Here is a 25,287-nt window from a genome sequence, read left to right on the forward strand (position 1 = left end):
AAATATTACATTTATTTCCTAAGTCACTCTGTTATACTGTTAGAAGAAATGTCTCCATGTTCAGGTTGTGTGAGTCATGGTTATAACCCAAAGTTGATATGTTTCCTTTAAGATAATGAGATATTTATTCTACATTTAAAACACATTACTCAGTATCTAAACTGAATGTAATATGAAATGCGTGTGTGTGTGTGTGTGTGTAAATAAGAGCGATGAATGCTCACGTAGAATAAGTGCAACTGTTTTTTTTCTTTCTTGTGTATATCTTATCTACATTTTGCTAAAATGTGTACAGGATGTGTACTAATATCCTGAGTATGACACAAGATAATCAACTTTGTACAGCAACGCATCTCACATAAACAGGCTTTGACTCAAAATAACTAACCTCACGAATCAGTTCCTGGGCAGCAACGCGCGCACACACACACGCACACACACACACACACACACACACACACACCAAGGCGACAAAGTGCACTTTCTTCTTCATCATAGTTTTCACATTTCTATCAAAGTGCTCTACAGAGATCTCACAAAGCCTCCAGTGTGTTATTGGCTAATGGTTATTATACACTTATGTTATTTATCAATCCTGCACAGATTGCACACATTACTAGACTTAAATAAGTCTCCTTATGAGACGGACTGCTTCCTCAAAACGACTGTGTTACTAAGTCACCGCAATGTTTCTGTTTAGAAGACACAAGTGAATGTAGCTGACATGGCTGTATAGTGGTGTGGGTGTGAAGGACGAATTTATTGTTGGAGGATTCATTTCTGCAGGGATAAAGCAGAGTACTCTACAGATACAGGATCACACTGCTCTGGGTATGTTTAAGCTTTTATCTATCTATCTATCTATCTATCTATCTATCTATCTATCTATTATATATATACACACACACACTCATCGATTTACACGGAGCTGATATAAGACAATATTAGGACAACAGTGGTGGGAAAGTTACTTTTAAATGATAATTTATTACAAAAAGCATCAGATCAATGTATTAAGCTTTTCTGTCTAGCTTTTTTCTCTGTCTGTCTGTCTTTTTTTTCTGGATGGATGTTTCCTCTATTTAATGCTTGTGTACTATTTGAGTGGACAAAAGTCAATTTTACAAATGTGCGTTAACCTGTTTAAAACCCATTAGGTGTTAATCTGGCAGAAATCTGCAAACCAGACAAAATTATTCTGAATCCGGTTTTTGAACAAAATACACTTAAGTCCTAGGCTTACGAAAAAAAGCTTATTCTACAGTTATGTTTCCGGAAAAGTTGTGTAACAAAGCAGTGCTAAAAACACTCTAGTGCTAAAAGTTAACTAAAAGCTCACTAGCTTATTGCTTCACATAATGAACATCACATTGCTGGATGATTATGTGCCATGGTGTAACGGATCCAAGTCTAATCAGTTCAGCTTGCAGTTGGATTCATATTGACAACATCATATTGTCATCAACATCATCATCAACAAATAAAGAGAAAAGTGCCTTATACATTCCATACAGATGAAAGCAAAGTGTTACGATGTTATCTAAATACATTATTAAAAAAAAAACCTTGTATGTACAGATGTGACAAAAACTTAATGTAAAATTTTTTTTAAAAACTTAATGTACAGAAATAATCCATCAAGTTCTTTCTTAGTCCACCATACTTCATAACCAAATATTATTATATTTGGATATAAATTTCTTTCTGTCAGTGCTATTATTTACTTCATTGTTATCAATTGCCTTTTTTCTTTCTTTTTTTTTTTGCAGTAAATCACTTTTAACTTTTTAAAATGTATAACAAGTGCTATAAACATGCAATACATTTATTTATTTATTTATTTATTTATTTATCTATGCATTTAATTATTAATTGGGCAATAATGGCTCAAATGGTTAGGGCTCTGAGTTACAGATGGAAGGTCAGATGTTTTTGGACCCTTGAGCAAGGCCCTTAACTCAGTTTGCAACAGAACTGCTGTATTATGAATAATCCCTACATGTTATGTGTAAGAAATTAATTTTACTGTGCTGCAGTGAAAATCATAGTAACTTTGTAGTTAGTTTGTTTAACTGATTAATGAATGGGCTTAATTAGGAAAATAATCAATCAAATAAAAATTTCACTACGAGCGGTACATTTCCTGTAGATCATAAATCCTGAACCAGAAACTACAAATTATGAATGCTTGTTTTATATAATGTTAATGAAAGTACAAAATTTTTCAGGGGCTGTATTTGAAGAAGCTGGACCACAATGCAAAGCATCAAGTGTGTGGTGGTTGGAGACGGAGCCGTGGGGAAGACCTGCCTTCTAATCTCCTACACCACCAATGCCTTTCCTAAGGAGTACATCCCCACTGTGTTTGACAATTACAGCTCAGAGATCACAGTGCAGTCCAAACCCATCAGTCTTAACCTATGGGATACAGCTGGTCAGGAAGCATATGATCGCCTGCGCACAATATCTTATCCCCAGACCAATGTCTTCGTCATTTGCTTCTCCATCTCCAGCATGACCTCTTTTGAGAATATCAAGCTGAAATGGTATCCTGAGGTAACAAAACACTGCCCCAATGTGCCCATACTTTTAGTAGGAACAAAGAAAGATCATAGACAGGATCCGGAAATTCTGCAAAAGTTAAAGGAACAGAAACTGACTCCTGTCACAGAGCAGCAGGGAAGGGCTCTGGCTCGTGAAATCAAAGCTGTCAAGTATCTCGAGTGCTCGGCTCTCAACCAAGATGGCGTGAAGGAAGTATTTGAAGAGGCTGTCATTGCCCACCTCAACCCAAAGCCCGAGCGTAAAAAGATATGTGTCTTTTTATAAAATTGGTTTATAAAACATGTTTTTTTTTCTTTCTCTCTCTCTAAGGACTCAGTTATGAGCTTATCTGAAAAATGGACTACAAAGCAGTCTCTGATTTCTTTTTATGTACTAAACTAACATAAATAACTAGACAAGGAAGTTTTTAAAAACAGACTCGTTACAGATTCCTCTGCTTCTATTTTAAGCTTAAATGAACAGAGTTTATTTACTATACGTTCTCTACATAATCATGAGTGAGAAATATGAACCAGTGAATTCTAGCTGTGACAGTGTACCTCAACATCTCCGGTTCATACATGTAGGTGTCTCAAAGAGATAGGTGCACGGGACAAATTTTATTGGTTCTATTTCCAAATACTTGGAGTCTAATTTAAATCACTATACACCTGAACAGACAGTTACTACAATACAGTGTTTTTTTTTTTTTTTTTTTATCCCACAAGCTATTGGATACCTGCTCATACCACATTCTCATATCACCTGCTTTGACAACACTTTTTGTTTTGTCAGTCTTGATGCACCCTTCTGTTCTCAGATCCCTAGTGAACATTTCTAGCAAAATGTTGTTAAAAACCTCTTAGAACTGTCCTATGACCAAGTCTCATGATTGTAATGAAACACACACAAAGTTAGTCATTGCTGATTTTTACATTTTGATGCTGAATCATTGGCCTAATGGATGTGAACACTCTGTTAGTCATCAGATGTGGTGGTGTCGGAGTGTCCAGGATCCAGTGTCCTGTTAGTAAGACTTACATCAGCAAAAAATAAAAATACCACAATGGTCTTTTATTCCATACTGCAATACTGTCTGGTTGAGTGGGAGTTTACTTAAAATGGAAACATTTGATCTGTGACGTTTATGATACGAGAGATGCATGTTAAAACATTATCCATTTCATAATTATGATTGTATATAACTCACATAATTTTTGTGTAATATATGCTCATTTGAAAAGACTATGAAGGTGCATTTCATCAGGCTTAACATGGTTATGACCTAAAATTGCAGCATAACAAGGGAACAGCATTTGATAAAATGTGAATAGTTATGTGAACATATGTGAAAATACATGATATACACATATCATGTATTTTCATATATACTGTGTAAAAGAAAATAAAAACGATGGCACTACATGTTAAAATTTTACATAACCAGTACATTTGCATTATTTCAGTATATTTTTTGTATTTAAGATTTTTTCTTATTCAGTATAGATTTTTCAAGATAATCAAAATCTTGTTAATGCCATGAATAAATAATCACATAAATAACAAGATTTCAAACAAACATAGATTACGAAATTAAGGACTATTTATGCCTTGTTTGTTCCTAATGTCATCTTAGTGAATACAAATGACACTTAAACTATTTTTAAGTTTTTAAGATTCAGATGTATGTGAAAGATCGCTGACTCAGTTGTCTTCAGAACACAGTTAATAAAATGGAGAACTATCCTCTTACATACCTTTTTGCCAAAAGCATAGCTGTCAGATTCAGATTGAATGTGAAAGAGGAACCTGGCTGAGTCTTCTGATCACTGGAAATGAATAAGCTGGTTTCTTTTACCACAAACAGTCGACTGCATGTTAAGAAACCTGAAAAAAACATTTTAGGCCCAAAGAAGCTCTGCACAGAGCCCTTTGAAGTTTAAATGAAAACAAAACTAGTTTATATTACCAAGAATTAAAATGTTGCTGGTTTAAAAAAGGATCCATTTTTTATTTTAATTTACAGCTTATTAAATCTGCAACTATTATTAAGCCACTATAAAAAGACAAACTTCTTCGAAATTAGTAAATTGTGTTAACGGTCAGGGCCCGTATTCACAAAGCTTCTTAAGCCTAAAAGTTGCTTCTAGTGATGAAATTTTAAGAAAATTCTTAGAATCATGACATTTTCTTAGAATTTCTCCTTAAATCTAGGACTAAATCATAGTAAAGATAAAAATGATTCACAAAACATCTTAGCCCTAAGGTAAAAATTGTTAAGCATAGAGAGGAGGACTTTTAAGAGGCTTAAGAGTTTCTATAGCAGAGGACAAAATGGTGGAAAGAAGAAATATTCTTCAAAGTGATGTAAAGCTACTGTAGAAGTAAAGACTGCTTTTCTATGCAATTTGGTTTTCTTGTTGTTTTACTTCCTTTCCATCTCTCTTGGATTGTTGACTACCTACCATCAAAAAAGTGCAACTTAAGTAGACTGTCCTGCGATCATGTAAATTGGTAAAAGCTGAGCCATTTTGCTTGTCATAAAATATAAAGGAAGAGTATTGAGAAATATAATGCGCCTAAAAAAAGAACACAAAAAATTCTGATCATTGAATTAAGTGTAAATAAAATACTTCAAGTGTGGACAGAATAAATTAACTGAAATTCAATTCAATTCAGTTTTATTTGTATAGCGCTTTTAACAATTGACATTGTCGGAAAGCAGATTTACACAATCAAAAGAATTAGTTTAAGTTTGTTTGAGATGTGAACGTGTATGAATCAAAATGATAAGATTGTCCCTGATGAGCAAGCCGAGGATGACGGCGACAGTGGCAAGACTTGAATGGTAATAGGAAGAAACCTTGCAGGGACAGGGAACCAGTGTGAGACTGGAAGTTCAGTATAACAGGAGATGTGTTTAAGTTAAAATTGAGTCCAGTTCGTTATAGGAGGGTCAGGTAGACCGTAGGAAACTCGATTCCTGAACTATCGAGCGACTGAAGTCACAAGTCCTCAGAGAACAGCTGTCTGCATCAGCCGAGGACAGGACTGTCTTCATGGAAAAGTGGAACCGTCCCCAGTCACCACACGCATCCCAGGCATCCATGCGACGAGATCTCCAACCAGAAGCAGGACACCAAGATGAGTCAGACAACTTCAGGGGGCAGAGGGGGTCTGGATCACTGGCAGCTCAGGAGCGAGATGTGTAGTAAATGTGATAAATCAATAACATGAAATAAATGTGTGTGTACTTCCACCCAGTGGCCACAGCCTAATATTACATGAAAATGGGATTTATTTCAAGAAGCCTGTTCAACAAGTCTATAAATGAATTTGGCTATAGATGACACTTTGGCTTTTAAATAAAGAAAGAATTTTTTTGTAAATGCTGCAAAAGTGAATAGTTAAAAGAAAACAACAATGCAATGTCCAATTCCTTTGTATAGAGAGAGCACAACTTCAGATCGATCTTAAGTGTTATCACAACTATATCTAAAATGTCTAGTACATGGTAAAATTGAATATATATTTTCCTTAATGTAAGGTGCAGCATATATGGTAAAATTAAACAGTGGAATGAATGCACAGAGTGAGTGAAGTTTACAATTGAAAAATATCTACAAATATGATTTTAATTCATGTCCTTCAAAAAGTCATCTTTAGTCACCACATGCATCCTTTTTCTAATACTTATCTGCCAATTATTTATCTAATGCTTATCTAAAGTTAAACATCTAATACTTTTCTGGGGTACAACATATCTTCAAGTCTTGAAGATAAATACACATGTTTATTTACATTTACGTTTATGCTAGATTAATAAGTGTTAGCCTTTCCAGACATGACAACCCCATGATATGTATGCCTGGGATGCCCTTTGGACTTCAGAGTAAAGAAAAACCATCTTATTGTTAGTGGATGGGTGGATGGGGAATGGGATTACTGTATGGGTGAGGCCTGAATTAATGTACAGTACTTGTCACCTCTTCTGTATTCATTTGTCTCAGAAATTTAAAAAGGTTTGGGACCGGTAGATACTCAAACTTAGCTTCACCGCTCATACATTTACCAATGCCGCATAAAAAAGCCTGATCTGTCTGGCAGAGAGTGGGCAAAATATTAATAGCCTTGTAAAGCAAAGACAGTTTTGTAATCTGGTAACTGTTCCTGGGTTTTGGCCCTACTGTGGAATCCAGGTTCCTTCTAAAGGTGCCTAATGCTAGATACTCTGAAGTCTGATACATCTAAATATTGTAAATACTCTGTTTTATGCCCAGACATAAATCAGAATATTGTGCCCGAGTCCACTTGAAAAAGGTCTCAAGTTCACTTCAAGTCTCCCTTTCACTTGAATGGGGAAAAAATTTCTTTGATATTCATTCATTGCTTGATCTTTGCTTTCTTTCACTGTGAATTTGTGTCAAAAATTTGTGACAATCTGGAGACCCACATGACCAGTTTAATATAAGGTTTACATGAATGTGATGAGAGGGATGCAAACTGCACCAACACAAACCTGGGGTAGGAAGTGAACCCTTGACCCTAGAGGTTTGAGGATTTTAGCTATAATAAGTATTTTTATTGAAACCCATGGTTTCCTTGTTTCACATCTGTTTTGTTGGGTCAGTTTGTTCTTGATACGTACATCTTGGTTCTTGTACATCTGCACTTACTCCATTCCCCACCTGATTTTATGTGACACTTATTAAAATAAAATAATTTTTTTTTTAATCCAGGCAGTTACCAGTATCTTTGTTACAAAAATCATAAAACAAATAATAGTATAAGTCCAAAACATTTATTTCATGTCAGTTTAAGTAAAATACAAAAAAAAATTTTTGGCATGGTCTATAAGTTAATTTGGATAAGAAATTCCCTTCAAATAATTAAATGCACAGTTTTATTTTGGCATTTACGATAAAATTATTTTATTTAATATGCATAGTCTAAGAATTGTATAAGAAATCTTAATTCCAACAAAACTCGAATGGTTTTATTTTAGTGATGAATTATTTGGTCCTGTGACATTTCAGAAACGCACTCCTTGCTGGATGATAAATCTATTATAATCTATGATAGTGCGTGCAAGCTGCGCGGGAGGGACGTAGGAGCCTCTTAAAGGCTTGCAGAAGTGGCACGCGAGCGGGGCTTTGGAATGCGCCATATTATGTATATATATACAGTGGGGCAAAAAAGTATTTAGTCAGCCACCAATTGTGCAGGTTCTTCCACTTAAAAAGATGAGAGCGATTTTTGAAGAATTTATTTGCAAATTATGGTGGAAAATTAGTATTTGTTCAATAACAAAATTTCATCTCAATACTTTGTTAAATACCCTTTGTTGGCAATGACAGAGGTCAAATGTTTTCTGTAAGTCTTTACAAGGTTTTCACACACTGTTGCTGGTATTTTGGCCCATTCCTTCATGCAGATCTCAGAGTTAAAAAAAAAAATGTTTTTATTGAACTTGATACCTCAGATTGGACACTTAATAAACAGACGTAAACAGAGTAAGAAACAGACATAAAAGTGGTGCATTGACACTTTTTTAGCTGGTGTCCTATTTTGCTGATGCCCAGCCTGTTTGAATTATTAAGGACACTTTCAAATGGACGCTGCAAAGCCCAAGTGTTTTTCTCATAATTATTCACTCATGTTCTCTGTAACATTCAACAACTACCTTGCATGCTTTTGCCTTTTCCTGTATCTGCAAGTTTTCTATCCGAGATCTGGAGAGTGGTTAGGCCACTCCAGGACCTTGAATTGCTTCTTACGAAGCCACTCCTTTGTTGCCCGGGTGGTGTGTTTGGCATTGTCATGCTGAAAGACCCAGCCACATTTCATCTTCAATGCCCTTGCAGATGGAGGGAGCTTTTCACTCAAAATCTTACGATACATGGCCCCATTCTTTCTTTCCTTTACATGGATCAGTCGTCCTGGTCCCTTTGCAGAAAAAACAGCCCCAAAGCATGACGTTTCCACCCCCATGCTTCACAGTAGGTATGGTGTTCTTTGGATGCAACTCTGCATTCTTTCTCCTCCAAACACGAAGTTCTATTTTGGTTTTATCTGACCAAATGACATTCTCCCAATCCTCTTCTGGATCATCCAAAAGCTCTCTAGCAAAGCGAGCCTAGACATGTACTGGCTTAAGCAGAGGGACACATCTGGCACTGCAGAATTTGGGTCCCTGGCAGTGCAGTGTGTTACTGATAGTAGCCTTTGTTATTTTGGTCCCAGCTCTCTGCAGGTCATTCACTAGGTCCCCCCGTGTGATTCTGGGATTCAATAGTCCAGTCTGGGACCTCCAGTTAGCTACAGTTAGTCCAAAATGCAGCCGCCAGGGTTCTCACTAGATCCAGAAAATATGATCATATAACACCTATATCCCTGCACTGGCTACCTGTTCAGTTTAGAATTAATTACAAAATAGTACTACTTACATACAAGGCTTTAAATGGTTTAGCTCCCACATACCTAACCAGTCTTCTGATACGCTATAATCCACCACGTTCCTTAAGATCACAAAACTCCGGACTTCTGGTAATTCCCAGAATTTTAAAATCTACAAAAGGGGGCAGGGCATTTTCATATTTAGCTCCAAAACTTTGAAATAGCCTTCCAGACAGTGTTCGAGGAGCAGACACAGTTTCCCAATTCAAAAGTAGACTCAAGACGCATCTCTTTAATCTGGCATACACGTAACTCATCCCATAACCTCATACTCCAGTACACCTATCCTGAATGGCAACTACGCTAATTCTCTTCATCTTTTCTGTATTTTTCTACCCATCCCGAGGCATCTGGAGATTGTGGCAGCTTTAATAGACAAAGGCCAACCCTGCGAGGTTTCTGAGGCATCCAGAGAAGGACAAGCTCCAGCTGGATTCTGCTTTATGATGGCTGGAGTTACACATCCTGCTCCTGTGCTTCCAGTGACCCAGACCCCATCTGCCCTCTGCACCTACTGACTCCCTGTGCTGAACTGGACTTCATGTTAATCTACACAACTTCTGTTATATTGAACTTTCACCTGCACAACACACATGATGTTATTTCTATCTGTTATCACCCAGATGAGGATGGGTTCCCTGATTGAGTCTGGTTCCTCTCAAGGTTTTCTTCCTATTGCCATCTCAGGGAGTTTTTCCTTGCCACCGTCAACGTCACCCTTGGCTTGCTCATCAGAGACATTTCATTCATCATTCATTCATCTAATTATTATCTAGACACATTTTTCTCACACATACACACTTCCAAATATTTTTTCTTTTCTTTTCTAAAAAAAAAAAAAAAAAAAAATCTTTATTTTTTTTGTGAAGCTGCTTTGAGACAATGACCATTGTTAAAAGCACTATTCAAATAAAATTGAATTGAATTGATTTTTGTTTATAGTTCTTGTGATTATTTTGACCCCACAGGGTGAGATCTTGCGTGGAGCCAGATTGAGGAAGATTATCAGTGGTCTGGTATGTCCTCCATTTTCCAATAATTGCTCCCACATTTGATTTCTTCACACCAAGCTGCTTCCTAGTTTGGTGCAGGTCTACAATTTAGTTTCTGGTATCCTTTGACAGCTCTTTGGTCTTGGCCATAGTGGAGTTTAGAGTGTGTTTGATGTTTTGTCTTTTATACTGATAACAGATGCCATTAATACAGGTAACAAGTATTACAGGTAACCCTAGAACCTGATCTGTGCCATTACACCAAGAAAGTTGGGAATAACTTTTCTGCCCCTAAAGAACCTGTCTGTCCAGGCCCTTGACAGAAGTTCCCATTACCCATTACTCATCGCACACCCGTAGACATACTAAGAATCTCAGGAAACCACTGTAAAGCTCGTAGGGGACAAGAGAATCATGGACACAGAGAGGCAGAGTTGCGATGCAAATAGAGCGATAATTTTATTGTGGTGCAGGTGGATGGTAAAAAAACACAGTTTATAACATGGTGTACACGCGCTGGATGCTTGTTCTTGATGGATGCAGGGATCTGTGGATTAGCGTCTGGATGGGCCAGTGTGTTTCAGCGGTTTGGGCAGAGCAGATCCAGGTCATGCAGGCCCTCTCTCTGCCAACCCACAGACCCTACAACTGCTCCATTGATCTCCTCCCAGGTACTAAACTAATTTTAGTGACTAAATGTCATTACAATCAAAAACTGCTTACTTCTTAATCTTATATCTTGCAAGGAGCATGTGTTTTCACCAAGCTGGACCTACAAAATGCATACCATCTGGTTAGGATACAAGAGGGGGATAAATAGAGGACTGCCTTTAATACCCCTGCTGGTCACTACAAGTACCTAGTGATTCCTTTCGGGCTGACCATCACCCCTGCTGTATTTTAAGCCCTGATCAATGACATCCTGAAGGACTTTCGAAATATCTCTGTCTTTGTTTATCTGGATGACTTTTTTCTCCGCTCCCTCTGCTGCTCTCAACCTGCATGTTAGATTTAGCATGCATGCTGCAGCTTTGATCTTCTCACACAACTTTGAGCTCACTCTGCGTGTTGGACACTGCACGCACTCTGCACCAATCATTCCCTAACCCCTGTCTACGGTCGCTTCCAATCCACCTAACTGCCCACCTCAGACAGCACACCAAATACTGAATCTGTGCTTAAGCTTCTCCTTTTTTTCCCTATCCCGTACATTATTCATTAAAATCACTGTTGTGTGCTGGTTTTTGGGCCGATAAGTAATATCTCTGTCGTATCTGAATTTAGTAAAAGAAAGTTATCAGAACCTGGTTTGATTGGCAGGTGCTCCACCCACTTCTGCCAAACTTCCTAGCTTATCTTGTTTACCTCAGGCTGCTCATGTGTGGTGGTCATCAAAGTGAATCACACAAGACAGAATATGGAAGGTCTGCAAAGACACTGTAGTGTAAATAATTGTGTCCATGTTCCATAAGCTGGATGCGTGTTTATGAAAAAAAATTTGACCATTCTTTCATTTGTGAGGTCAGACATTGATATTGGATAGAAGGCTTGGCTGACAGTCTCCGCTCAAATTTATCCCAAAGGCATTCCATCGGGTTGTGTTCAGGAATCTGTGCAGGCCAGCTAAGTTCTTTTACCAATCTTAAGCTCATCCATGTCTTTATGGACCTTGAGGTGTGCACTGGTGCGTAGTCATGTTGGAAAAGGAAGAAAGCTATCTGGAAACCATTCCCACAAAGTTAGGAGCATAAACGAGTGTGTGTTGTTAGAACGCAGGTTTATTTGTCTAATTTTTTGCTCTCATGCTGAGAGAGTTCTAATAATAATACAGATGGAGCCACGCCAAATAGCCGCGACCGTGTGAATGGCGTGCGAATGGCGTACGGCTGCCCTATGCACGCCGTTGTCCCCCCTCCTTTTCCTTCGAGAAAGGTGTGTCAAGATTTCACAGTAAACACGCCCATTCAAGCCCTATTTATGCATTTACCTGGTTCCACCACTAGATGGTGCTTTGTTCTCAAGGACACGTTAACACAAGCCAGCAAATTAGCTGCACTGAGTTGCAATCACAAGATTTTAACAACCCGCTCCCACCCCCACCGAACTGACGCTACCAAACTGCACTAGAGATAAAGATGGCGGCTTAATGGACTATTCGCGGTAAGTGGTGTTTTAATTTATAAAAATTGTTTGCGATTAGTTCACAGTTTATTTCCCAGTTTAGTTTTTTATTGGCCATTTTGAAAATCACTGGCAGCACCAGCAGCGTGCGATGTAACTTTAGATAACTTCATGATCTGTTTACCAAGTCTGGAGTTAACATTACAGCTTACTGTCAATGTCACAATCTCACAATGTCACTCATCTTTAACTAAAAAAGACACTAAAGCTTCGAAAATACTATTAATGTCCCTATTACAAAAGCTGCACTACCCGATGAAGAGTGTTTATAAAAATGCCTTTAGAATCTGACCGCGTGTTGTCTGGATAAATTCAGCATTTATTTATTCTTTGGGTAAGAGTTAATCTGCAGGTTATTTCTGTGAATATGCAGTTCATAAAGGACACAAGCTGAGGATAGATTTACAGGAGCTCGCGAGCTAAACACTCATAACCAGGTTTATATTTTTCTCAATTTGGCTGTGACTTTGCACGGTAGCGCGAGCGCTTAGTAAACGAGCTGGATAAAAACTCTGAAGTGTTTATCAGTTAAGGAGTAGGGGGGGAGGGGGAGGTGTGTGTGTGGGGAGGTGTGGGGGGCTTCAGTACTCGGGAAGTTATAGTTTGGCTTCAGAGATGAACTAATATATACGAGTGTTATATTGCCTAACTCATTTGTATGAAAAGCGCATTAAGTAAATTCTCGGTTAATTTAATGCAGACGATAATACAGACAGACAGTGGCTAACGCTAACAAAGTTCACTGGTTAAAGTTAGCACAGGCAGTTTATTTACATTCCAGAATTCCCCAAAACAGTATTTTACACACTCTGTGGTGTAGGTTTACTAATATTTTTTAATATTTATTACAACTAGATATTCTGTAAAGTTTATTTATCTTTGTCTTCACTAAATTCTCCTGTTGTCTTTAAGCAGAGCTCTGCTGTGGAGGATTAGGGGGTCAGACGGATGACGGTTGGCCTTTTGGAGATACTGGAGGAGCCTGAACAAGCTGTTGAGGGAGCTGTAGCAGGGATGACGTCACAGTGCAACAGCTTTAGAATGATGTTTGGTCAGGTCTACTGTATATTCTGAACATAGAATTGCAAAACGTCTGATACTTTAGGGGGAAAACTAAGAATTAAACAGTTCCATCTTTAAATTTTTTTAAAATGATATTTTAATATAAAAGAACCAGATAGAGACTGATAAGCAGCTGGTGTTATCCGGGTATTTTAATGACCTTTAAGCAAAAGTTAAACATTTATACATTTTATACAAATTATTGTTTTACCTTTGACTAGTTTTGAAAGAATAATTTTTATTTTTAAAGTCATGTGTGCGTGTTTTAATTGTTGGGGGATTGTTTGGGTATTTAAAAATACATTTACTAAAACAACAACTTCAATGTGCAAAAAATGGGAACCGACGTTGTTTTAAATAGTCAAAGAGTTGGGCTAATAATAATAATAATAATTATTATTATTATTACTAATAATTATTATTATTACTGGTTATAGAAACAAATGAAAACAACAGTTAAACACTTGATCATATTGTAGCGTTTTTCACTGCTACGAAGGGACTTGGAGAGACGAGTGAGCTTCCTTGCTGCCCAATGCAAATGGCTGTGAATATTTTATTTATCATGGCACGAAACAGCATAAACCACACATCAACAGGACACACTTCTCACCCACACACACACCCCCTGGCTGAAGCCACTAACCCAAACACCTTTCCTCGACAGGGTGAACACCTAACAACCCCTCCCGCAAAGCATAATGGTTACTGGTCCAAAACCCCGCCCACGCCACACTGCCCCCACCCGAGCTGTGACCGTCCCCGGTCACGATGGCGAACTCAGTCCTGGAAGTGGGACGGTGGTCGGCGCTGGCGTTGTGAGCGCCGGAGTCTTTTTGCGGGAAAAGGAGGGCCACAGAGTTCGAGGTCTCGCTGGCGTTGGGCTGGTAGGTCGCGAGACGGTCCCGATGGAGCACGACCACTCGCGACCGCCCCGTCAACCTCACCTGGTAGACTACATCAGAGAGCTGGGCGATTACCGTACAGGGGCCCACCCAGTGAGACATGAGCTTAGGCGAGAGCCCCCCTTTCCTTCCGGGGGAATACACCCAAACCTGCTCCCCAGTAGCAAAGTCTCGCCCCCGGCTGTGAGTGTCATACACGCGGCGCTGCTTAACACCGGCGTCCGCCAAGTGTCTACGTGCCAACTCGTGGACACGGAACAGTTTGTCTTTTAAGGAACAAAAATAATCCAACCCAGGCTTCGTGGGTAAATCAGACTGTGGAGGTGGCCCGAACACAAGGTCCACAGGCGTGCGCAACTCGCGCCCGAACATTAACGCAGCTGGCATCAGCTGTGATGACTCCTGCACTGCTGTGCGATATGCCCACAGCACGAGAGGCAAATGTTCGTCCCAATCCTTCTACCGGTCGCTGGTCAGCACGGCAAGTTGGGTGGTGAGCGTCTGATTGAACCGCTCCACGAGGCCGTCACTTTGTGGATGAAGGGGCGTGGTGCGGGTCTTTTTCACCCCGAGGCGCTCGCACACCGCCGCAAACACCTCCGCCTCGAAGTTACGCCCCTGATCGCTGTGTAACTGCTCCGGGGCGCCAAATCGGCTGAACACCTCATCCACCAGCACTCGGGCGGTGGTGGAAGCGCTCTGGTTAGGCACAGCAAACGCCTCCGGCCACTTGGTGAAGTAGTCCATGGCCACTAGCACATACCGGTTCCCGCGATCGGAAATGGGAAACGGCCCGAAAATGTCCACGCCCATACGCTCCATCCCCCCCCGAAAGTCTTGCAGGGGTGCTCGCGAGTGCTGGGTAGAGCCCTTCTTTGCCGTGCAGACGTCGCATCTGTGAACAAAGAGTTCACTATCAGTGTGGCAGCCCGGCCAGTAGAAACGAGCGCGCAACCGCCGCAGCGTTTTAGTGACTCCAAAGTGTCCCGCACCCGCATGCCCATAAACCATCCCTAACACACATGCCCGCAGAGTCCGCAGCACCAGCAGCTAAAAAGATTCGCCAGCGCCGCACGGCCGTTCCCAGTGGCGGTAGAGTAAGCCCAGGTCCCAGGTGAGCAACTGCGGCATAATCCGGTCTCTGGCCCGCGTTAACCCAACCTAGTACCCGCTGCAGCGCCGGATCCTTCTCCTGCTCGGCAATGAGCTGACCACAATCCATATGCGGCACAGGTGGAACGTCTACAGGCGATGATTTAGGCGATGCAGTAACTCGGCTGCACGTCGGCTCGGACGGCTGATTACCGACGGGGGCTCCGGAGGACTGCGCAGGGAGAATGTTCTGATTCACGGGGGTCGGAGAGTGTTCGAGAACGGGCGACGTGACCAGAGCTTCCCGTAACCGAGTAAAAGCGCGCGCATGCACACTGTCCCAGTTAAACGGCTGATTCTTTCTCGTGAGCCCGTGCAGCGGACTAGCGATCGTGGCAAAATCCTTCACGAACCGACGATAGTACGAGGCTAACCCGAGGAAGGTGCGTAGCTGCGACACATTTAATGGTTCAGGCCAATTCTGTACCGCAGCAATTTTGGCTGGATCGGTGGCAATCCCTTGAGCGCTAATCACGTGTCCAAGAAACATGGCCTCTTGCCGCAACAGCTGGCACTTTTTCGGATTGAGCCGCAAATTCGCCCGCCGGATAGCCAAAAATACCTCCCGTGGATTAGCTAGCGCGACCTCAAAACTCCTTGCCGTGCACCAGTAAACCAGACACAACGGTTGCGAGGAATATCGGCCAACACTATCTCTATCAACCGTTCGAACGTAGCTGGAGCGTTACATAGGCCGAACGGCATGCGCTGGAATTGCCATAGCCCTTGCCCGATCGAGAACATGGTTTTAGGTCGTGCTTCCGGGGCGAGCTCTACTTGCCAGTACCCGCTACGCAGATCTAACGAGCTAAACCACGCCGAGCCCGCAATGTGTTCCAGCGCATCATCTATTCGCGGCAACGGATAGCTAAGGGAAGGCGCCTCGGATGTAACCGAACAGGAGCTGCGTTACCCGTATCAATCGTGTGCTGCACCAAATTAGTATGTGTGCACTCGCGCTCATCTACAGCGAAAATGTCCGCGAACTCATGTAAAAGGGACTTCACTGTGTCGGTCTGTGTCTGACTTAGCCCCACGCTGCTACGCTGCATAAGCTCGGCCATTATTCTCGCTCAGTCTGCTACCGGATGTTTACATGGCGCATCCACCAGAAGTTCCGCCCCCCTGGTGCGCGCTACTAACACGTCCGGCTGCGCTTTGGAAACTAGCAACCTGGCTAACCCGGCACGGCGTAACGTTCCGTCAGCGAGATTCAGTACCGCACCCCACCTTTCCAAAATGTCCAACCCCAAGATACAATCATCCTCAATGTCTGCCACAAAGAATGGATGAGAAAGACTGATTGCACCTACTTGTATTCGCACTGTGCGACAGGCCCGTATCTCCAAATAGCTCCCCGACACGGTGCGAATGGTCAAGGCTGGGGCACACTGTCCTCAGGCCTGAGAACGTTGCAGCGGTAGTCCGGTGGTCCTTGGCCTTGGCGTCAATCAAACATCACGTTATTAAAAGTAACGAATTTGTCACTACTCATCTCTTATGCAGCACGGCTAAAAAGATAATAAAAAAATAACATCAAATTGCTGCAGGTTTAGTGTCTGTGAGCTTTTCCTAATCAGAGTTAGACGGGGGCATTTTGTGGCTGCTCCAGTTACACTCTACTTAGATATTGAGAAGAGGAGTTCCTTTCTGTTCTCTTCATCCTAGCTTAATTTCATCTCATGAAATAATAATAAGTTTTGGAAAGTCTGACTTCCCAGCCAGTATTGTGTATGGACAGGGTAGCATCATGGCAGGATTGGTTAATAAATTACACCACGATAACATTAGTGCAGAAGGATCTGAAGAGACGTGACTTTGAGACTTTTTTCCGATTTTGCGGAACATTACAAAACAGCCATGTCCAATAAAACAGTGCATCTTTAATAAGCCACATTGGTTTCGGTTAGAAGTAAAATTAACAAAAGACTGAGAAGCCCCGTAAACTTGACCCTGACAATAATAGTTGATTGTTTTTATATTTATGTTTTTTTTAAATATATATTTTTAAATGTTCAAATTAACATTGATCATGAAATCGCGTAAAACTAAATAAAACTATGGCAAAAAAATATATAAGCAGTAAAAAATACAGTAGTATCCTGTAGGTGATTCCTGTCCTGCAATAACAGGTGCTGACCCTCTGGAACTGTTTAGTTCTGTTAGTATTGTTTTCAAGTGTGAATGTTTATGGGGATTTAATCTGTCTCTGCTGCCGCATCTCTTCACCGTAGTGATAAGTGATTAATGTCCCATCAGATCTTTGATGGGTGAACGTTATGCTGGTTAAATGACCAAAGACATACTGATCCGTATGGACAGATATTTGTTCCAGATATTATGTGTTATTAATCGATTTGTTACGCCAATTTTTGACTATCAGCGAAAAAAAAAAATCAGCGAAAACATCAAAAATATAACGAAAACAAACTCAAGCAGAAGTTAAATTTTAAGCTTTACTTTGCAGCAAAATATTATCTACCAGTGTATTAAACGTAAATAGATAAAATACACCGTAATGTAAAATACTCTACATACTGTAGCCCGCACTTGTATTCCATACCTACAACGACCGGTATAGATAAATTACAGATGTTACCATGTCTTTAAGAATTATTAAGGATGTCGTGAAAAATATTGCAATAAGTAGTTTTATTAATTAATTAATTCAATCATTAATTAAAAATAGCATAAGCATCATGGGTTGTGTATTGAGTGATTTAAATCTGTTTTATTAATCATTTTTTCCCTCTTTTTTACCACATCATCTATTTATGAAACTATGTTGACGTAAATTATGTTATTTGTATATATATATATAGTAACCAGCTGCTTGGACACTGCAGTTAACTGAAGTAGTCAATGCTCCATCTGGCGGAATTATACAGCATTGCAACCTTTTTTTAGAAAGCGCATGGGGGCGTTTATGGGGCGGGGCATCGTTAACTACGTTATCGCAGGGGATCACATTCCGTACACGGATCGATCATGGTCCTGTCACGGCCCTGTCATGGACCTGTCATGCTCCAAGCGGCTGTTTGATGTGACTCCCACTGTATGTGTGGTTATCCTGCCGATTCGCGCTACTTCCGCGTTTGGGTTTACCGTCCACGCTACACGGGCTAACTGTTAAGTCATCTGTTTCACCCCGGTTAGTTTGTGACAGAACGACTGAGCCTTCATCTGCAGTGAAACCAGCGGATTATGCTCACCTCTGCGATGTGGTAAACAGGCACAACGAGTGCCTGTCTAGTGATAGACTTTATCACGGGCCTGCCGGTCTCCGAGGGGCAAAAATCCTCCATTCACGCCCTTGGGGCAGTGGCGTCCAGTACTTCGTGAAGGACTGGGAAGGTTACGGCCCTGAGGAGCGGCCTTGGATTCCGGCCTGGTTTATTCTCGACCCCGAGCTCATCCGAGGCTATCGTCGTGGGGTATCCTCCACTGCAGGACCATATGGAGCCGGTTCTGGTCAGGGGGGTACTGTCATGTGCACTCGCTCCGCGACCGGCACTAGGACCCGGAAGTAGTATAGTCGCGACTCAGGAAGCATAAAAGGAGACAAAATGGTGCTTCACATCGCTCAGTCATTATGTTGCCCATGCTGGTTCTGACGCTCCGCATCCTATCCGTGAGTACTCACCTATTTTGGGTCTATCTTCCTGACGAGTGTGTGTTGTTAGAATGCTGGTTTATTTGTGTAAACTCTTGCTCTCGCGTCAAGAGAGTTCCAATAATAATACGTGTGGTTATCCTGTCAATTCGCGTTACTTCTGCATTTGGGTTTACTGTCCACGTTACACGGGCTAACTGCTAAGTCTTCTGTTTCACCCTGGTTAGTTTGTGACAGCTGGTCACTATTATTGGCATCCCTGGTTAAGTCTTATTCATTTTTTATTTAAAAAATATAGAAACACAATGCAAAAAGAAAGAGAAAAAATTAAAAAGTGCTATAATTATTGGCACCCCTGATGTTAAAGGTCCTACACATCATATTTTTCATTAAATGTTAATATGATCTTTAGGGTCCTAATGAAAAGTTTGTATTATACGTTAATTAAAAATTCAAAAGGATTGTGTAAAAAAAACACTACTTTTACCTGGTAAGAACTATCTCTGTTCTCAGCAACCTGTTTCAGTACATGCTAATTTAAATGCTCATGACCTCTGCTGAGCCCGCCCCCCCAGGTCTGTGGGGCGTGACACGTGGGGTATAGCCACGGAAGTGTAGTCCAGTGCGGGCAATGCTTTGTGGGTAATGCAGTCCAAACTGGAAAACGCTGTAATATAGAGCCTGAGCCTGTTTTCTTTAGTCGTTTTTGGTTTGATTTAAGTATGGAACCTACGCGGAAGTTTGTAATATTGCCTGACAACGCAGAAATGAAAAGAATGGACATGCATCGACTCGATTTGTCTTTCTCATCACTGCATGGGCATGAATTAACCGGCTGTTGCGCTGCCGCGAGCAACAACAACAAAAAGCGGAGAAACTTACTGAGAGAGATACGGACGCGATGTGTTTACTGATGTGTTTACATGACTTCTTAATCTTCGACAGACATCGTTATAAACCATCTAACGTTACAAAGGTAAGCATAATAGTTTTCCGACTACGTACACAGTTTGCAACTAGACAGTCACCTTAATGCATTGTTTATTATAAACGGGCGATTAGGAATTATATAGAGACGGATGTACACAGAGAAGAAGCCATAACCATGTTCTATGAGAGTATAAGTTAACTTACACTCCGCATTCATCGTGATTATTAGAAAAGGCGATCTGCAAAGAGTCATAGTAAAATAAATCACACTCACCGAGCCTGGTGAAGATGAAGCAGGAACACGAAGCGTTAGTACAGATCCATTTTTAGGAGCAGCTTCCTAGTAAAACCTGCTTCATATTGACCCGCGTTTATAAAGCAGTCTGGTGAAAAATGATTATCGCAAACATGAACGCATTTAGGTAAATCGGCAGGGACGTTAGCTTTAAAAACTAAATTCAGCCACTGCCTCCTCAGTGGCTCAGATACCTAACCCTAGGTAGGTACCCTAGGTCACTAACCCTAGGTAGTGAATGACGACTGCTGTGTTCGCTATTACACCCAACAACTGTACACAACACTCACTTAGGCAACATTTTGCTCCAGCGGCGAAAAACAATGGCCGACAGCTTCTTCTCACTCGGGGCGGGTCTTTGCTAAAACACCAGTGTCAATCAACTTGTGTAGGAGCGGCCTCTGTCGGTTTGGCGTCACATCGACAGGCATTTGTGATTGGCCTGATTTCAGAAGGGGGGTGTTACTGTAATAAACGAAAAGAAAACCACTGGGCGGCTCTTTATCATCGTAGAGTGGTTGTGTACGCACTCTCCTAACACACAGTTCAGTCCAAACAGCTTAAAATAGTGCATGTAGTGCTGTATGACCCCTTTAATACTTATAAGATCACAAGATAACCCCTATAACATTTCGCAAGATTGGAGAATACCGACAGATGGATCTTCAACCATTCCTCTATGCACAATCTTTTTAGATCATCCAGAGTCCTGAGTCCTCTCTTATGGATTCTCCTCTTCAATTGGGTTGAGGTCTGAGGACAGAGATGGTCATGAGAGGAGCTTGATTTTGTATCTGCTAAGCCATTTTTGTGTAAATTTCACCACACGTTTTGGGTCATTATAAAGTACTGCTGAAAGACCCAATGAGGCTCAGATTTCTAAAAGAGACCATCAGGTTTTAATTTAAAACATCCTAGTATTTTAAAGAGTTTATGATGCCATGCACCCTAACAAGGTTCCCATAGCCCCACCACAGATCCTCCACCATACTTTACAGTGAGCATGAGGTGCTTTACCATATACTCATCTTTTGTTTTAAGCCAGACCCAGACAGTGTTTGTTGCCAAAAAGTCCTATCTTAGTCTCATCTGACCACAGCACATGGTCTTAGTTTAGATCCCAGCAAACTCCAGATATTTCTGTTTGTAATTGTAGGTGAGAGAAGGCTTTTTCCTTGCATGCCTCCCAAACAGCTTGTTTGCATGTGGATAGCATCTAAATTCAAATTCAGATTCAAATTCAAATTTTATTTGTCACATACACAGTCATACACAGTACGATATGCAGTGAAATGCTTAGGCAACTGCTCATGACCTAAAAATAGAAGACTAATATGAGAATTAAAATATAGGGTAAATAAAACTAGAAAAGACTAAAATAAAATAAAATATAAAACTAAAGTTTAAAAAATAAATAAATAACTTTTTTTTAACGGTTGGTTAATGGTTAATATGGTGACCTTGTGACCCCAAGCTGCCACTTTTTGATGCAGTTCTCAAACAGTGAGCTTACCATCCTCCTCTTAACATCCTCCTCACTGTTTGAGGTGCCAAGATATTTAAGCTTGGGTCCTCGTCCAGCCTTGTTTGTCACTGTTCCAGATGTTTTAAAGGTGTCATACGGGCCTACATGCACTTTTTCAAGCTGTTTGAACTGAAATGTGTGTTAGGAGAGTGTGTACACAACCACTCTACAATGATAAAGAGCTGCCCAGTGATTTTCTTTTTATTTATTAAAATAACATGCCCCTTCTGAAATCAGGCCAATCTCAAATGCCTGTCGATGTGACGCCACACCAACAGAGGCCGCTCCTACTATAGTTGATTGACACTGGTGTTTTAGCAAAGACCCGCCCCGAGTGAGAAGAAGCTGTCGGCCATTGTTTTTCGCCGCTGGAGCAAAATGTCGTCTAAGCGAGTGTGGTGTACAGTTGTTGGGTGTAATAGCGAACACAGCAGTCGTCATTCACTACCGACATCTGAGCCGCTGAGGACGCAGTGGCTGAATTTTGTTTTTGAAGCTAACGTCCCCACCGATACCTAAATGTGTTTATGTTTGCGCTAATCATTTTTCACCAGACTGCTTTAAAAACGCGGGTCAATATAAAGCAGGTTTTGCTAGGAAGCAGCTCCTAAAAAATGGATCTGTACTAACTAACTTCGTGTTCCTGCTTCATCTTCACCAGGCTCGGTGAGTGTAATTTCTTTTTCTATGAATCTTTGCAGATCGCCTTTTCTTATAATCACGATGAATCAAAAGTGTAAGTTAACTTACACTCTCATAGAACATGGTTATGTTGTCTTCTCTATGTACACCTGTCTCTATATAATTCCTAATTGCCTGTTTATAATAAACAATGCATTAAGGTGATTGTCTAGTTGCAAACTGTGTATGTAGTCGGAAAACTATATTATGCTTACCTTTGTAACGTTAGATGGTTTATAACGATGTCTGTCAAAGATTAAGAAGTCATGTAAACACATCAGTAAACACATCGCGTTCATATCTCTCTCAGTAAGCTTCTCCGCTTTTTTTGTTGTTGCTCGCAGCAGCGTAACAGCCGGTTAATTCATGCCCATGCAGTGATGAGAAAGAAAAACGGGTCGATGCATGTCCATTCTTTTAATTTCTGCGTTGTCAGGCGATATAAACAAACTTCCGGGTGGGTTCCGTACCAGTGGCGATTTCTTTAAGACTGCAAGGGAAGCTTAGCTTCCCCTATAATGTCACAAAATTAATGGTCAAATTATGTACTACTGTATTAAAATTTTATTGACTAAAAATGCGTTAGAAAATGTTCATCTCAAAGATGAGTTCGTTCAGAATCAGTTAGATATAGCAGGTCGGCTGACTTGATTTTCTTCTCATACATTCCCGTAGCGTCACAGTGCATCTCCCCGTTGAAGCCCAGCGTCCATTGACTTCAATGCGGCTGCTTTGAACATTTTTTTTTTTCAGAGCTTTGAAACTAGACGATCATTGGATAAATGCTGCGATTATGTCCCGCCCACGGACGCTCAGCGTCTCTGGGAGTGAATGGAGCAGTGGGTGGGCCAGGACGCTGGGCTGCTGCATGATGATTGGAGGAGCTATTTAAAGGGCGGAACCCCTTTTTTGATTGATAGCATGTCTTAAGTATACATCAGCGATACAGAGATCCGAGTTCTGTCCCATGCGGATTTGCAGGTGAAGTGGTAAGACGAACTGCTGCACTCTGCATTGTTTGCTGGTGATATAAACCCATTTTGTTTGTACAAATCATTCTTTAAATAATAAAAAAAATATTATAGCATTCTTGCCTTTTCTCCTTGTTTCAGCAGTTTAAAGTTAGTTCATTCATATAATTAAAGTAGCTTGTGGAAGGGAAAACTAGCCAGCTAGCAAGCTGTGCATAATGGCAGACGCAGACGGTGCTAATATTGTTGACCTGCTTTTGGCAAAACCATTTAGTAGTCTTCCTTACGAGGAGAGACTTAGAATTAAATGGTAGGGCAGACCAATTCCCAAGATTGATCTGGTGCAAAAATCAGGAAAAAAAAATAACAGGTCTTTTCAGCTCTCCTGGTATGACAAGGTGAACTGGCTGACTGGAAGTGCTGTGACAAAGAAAATGTACTGTTAGCCATGCCTGTTGACGAAACCTTCTCAGGGAATGGGATGTGTTTGGGTTTTGGGGATCTGGATAACTTTGACATGAAAAGTGCAAAGAACATAATGAATTTTATGATAAAGGCCTAATATGAGCTTCCCCTGTTTCAAAAGCTAGCAGCCGCCACTGTTCCATACTTAAATCAAACCAAAAACTACTTAAGAAAACAGGCTCAGGCTCTATAGTCCAGCGTTTTCCAGTTTGGACTGCATTACCCACAAAGCATTGCCTGCACTGCGTTGTGGGCAATGCTTTGTGGTTAATGCAGTCCAAAGCATTGCCCGCACTGGACTACACTTCCGTGGCTATACCCCACGTGTGTTGTGAAGACACGCCCCACAGAACTGGGGGGCGGGCTCAGCAAAGATCATAAGCATTTAAAGGACCATGTACTGAAACAGGTTGCTGAGAACAGAGCTAGTTTTTACCAGGCAAAAGTAGTGGTTTTTTTTACACAACCATTGAGAATTTTTAATTAAAGTATATTACAAACTTTTCATTACGACCCTAAAGAATCATATTAACATTTAATGAAAAATGGGACTGGATGACCCCTTTAAACTTCTTAATGATTCCTTTAAATCAACGTAAAATAACGTTTACTTCTAAACATTATTAATTCTTCATTATATCTAGGTCACGTCCCTAAACCTTTGAAGCTGGCAGTTATTAAGCCGCTTCTTAAAAAATATAATTTGGACGCGAATGAAATAACAAATTACAGACCGATTTCAAACCTTCCGTTCATATCAAAAATATTAGAAAAAGTAGTATCAGCTCAAATATGCACATTCTTGCAGGAAATCAACATCCTAGAAGAATTTCAGTCAGGTTTCAGGCCCCATCATAGTACAGAAACTGCACTAGTTAAGATTGCGAACGACTTGTTTTTAGCTTCAGACCAAGGCTGCACCTCAATTCTAGTCTTGCTTGATCTTAGTGCTGCATTCGAGACCATAGATCATAATATTCTCATAGATCGCCTACAAAATCATCTAGGTATTCAGGGGCAGGCATTAAAATGGTTTAGATCATACCTGTCTGATCGATACCATTTTGTAGATCTAAATGGAGTACCGTCTGATGTAATGCCAGTGAAATATGGGGTCCCACAAGGGTCAGTTTTAGGACCTCTGCTGTTCTCAATATACATGCTTCCCTTGGGAAACATCATTAGAAGGCATGGGATTAGTTTCCATTGTTATGCTGATGATACCCAATTATATATCTCAACAAAACCAGATGAAATACTCAAGTTGTCTAGATTAACCGAGTGTGTCCAGAACATAAAAGATTGGATGACCAATAACTTTCTTTTACTAAATTCAGATAAGACAGAGATATTACTCATCGGCCCAAAAACCAGCACACAACAGCTTTCACAATTCAGCCTGCGTTTAGAAGGATGTACTGTTACTACCAGCTTAACAGTAAAATACCTGGGCGTAATATTAGACAGTAACTTGTCTTTTGATAATCATATTTCCAATATCACAAAAACAGCCTT

General features: G+C 40.7%; 1 protein-coding gene across 1 annotated transcript; it reads left to right on the top strand.

Moving 5' to 3' along the window:
- The first annotated feature begins 532 nt into the window (after positions 1-532).
- Positions 533-3,874, top strand: rhoga (ras homolog family member Ga). The gene is made up of 2 exons (XM_053507514.1): positions 533-831; positions 2,229-3,874. The coding sequence occupies exon 2, from the start codon at positions 2,257-2,259 to the stop codon at positions 2,827-2,829; it is 573 nt and encodes a 190-aa protein (XP_053363489.1). The 5' UTR covers positions 533-831; positions 2,229-2,256; the 3' UTR covers positions 2,830-3,874.
- Positions 3,875-25,287: the final 21,413 nt, after the last annotated feature.

Source organism: Clarias gariepinus, chromosome 11 (assembly GCF_024256425.1).
Source record: "Clarias gariepinus isolate MV-2021 ecotype Netherlands chromosome 11, CGAR_prim_01v2, whole genome shotgun sequence".
NCBI classification, from domain to species: Eukaryota; Metazoa; Chordata; class Actinopteri; order Siluriformes; family Clariidae; genus Clarias; species Clarias gariepinus.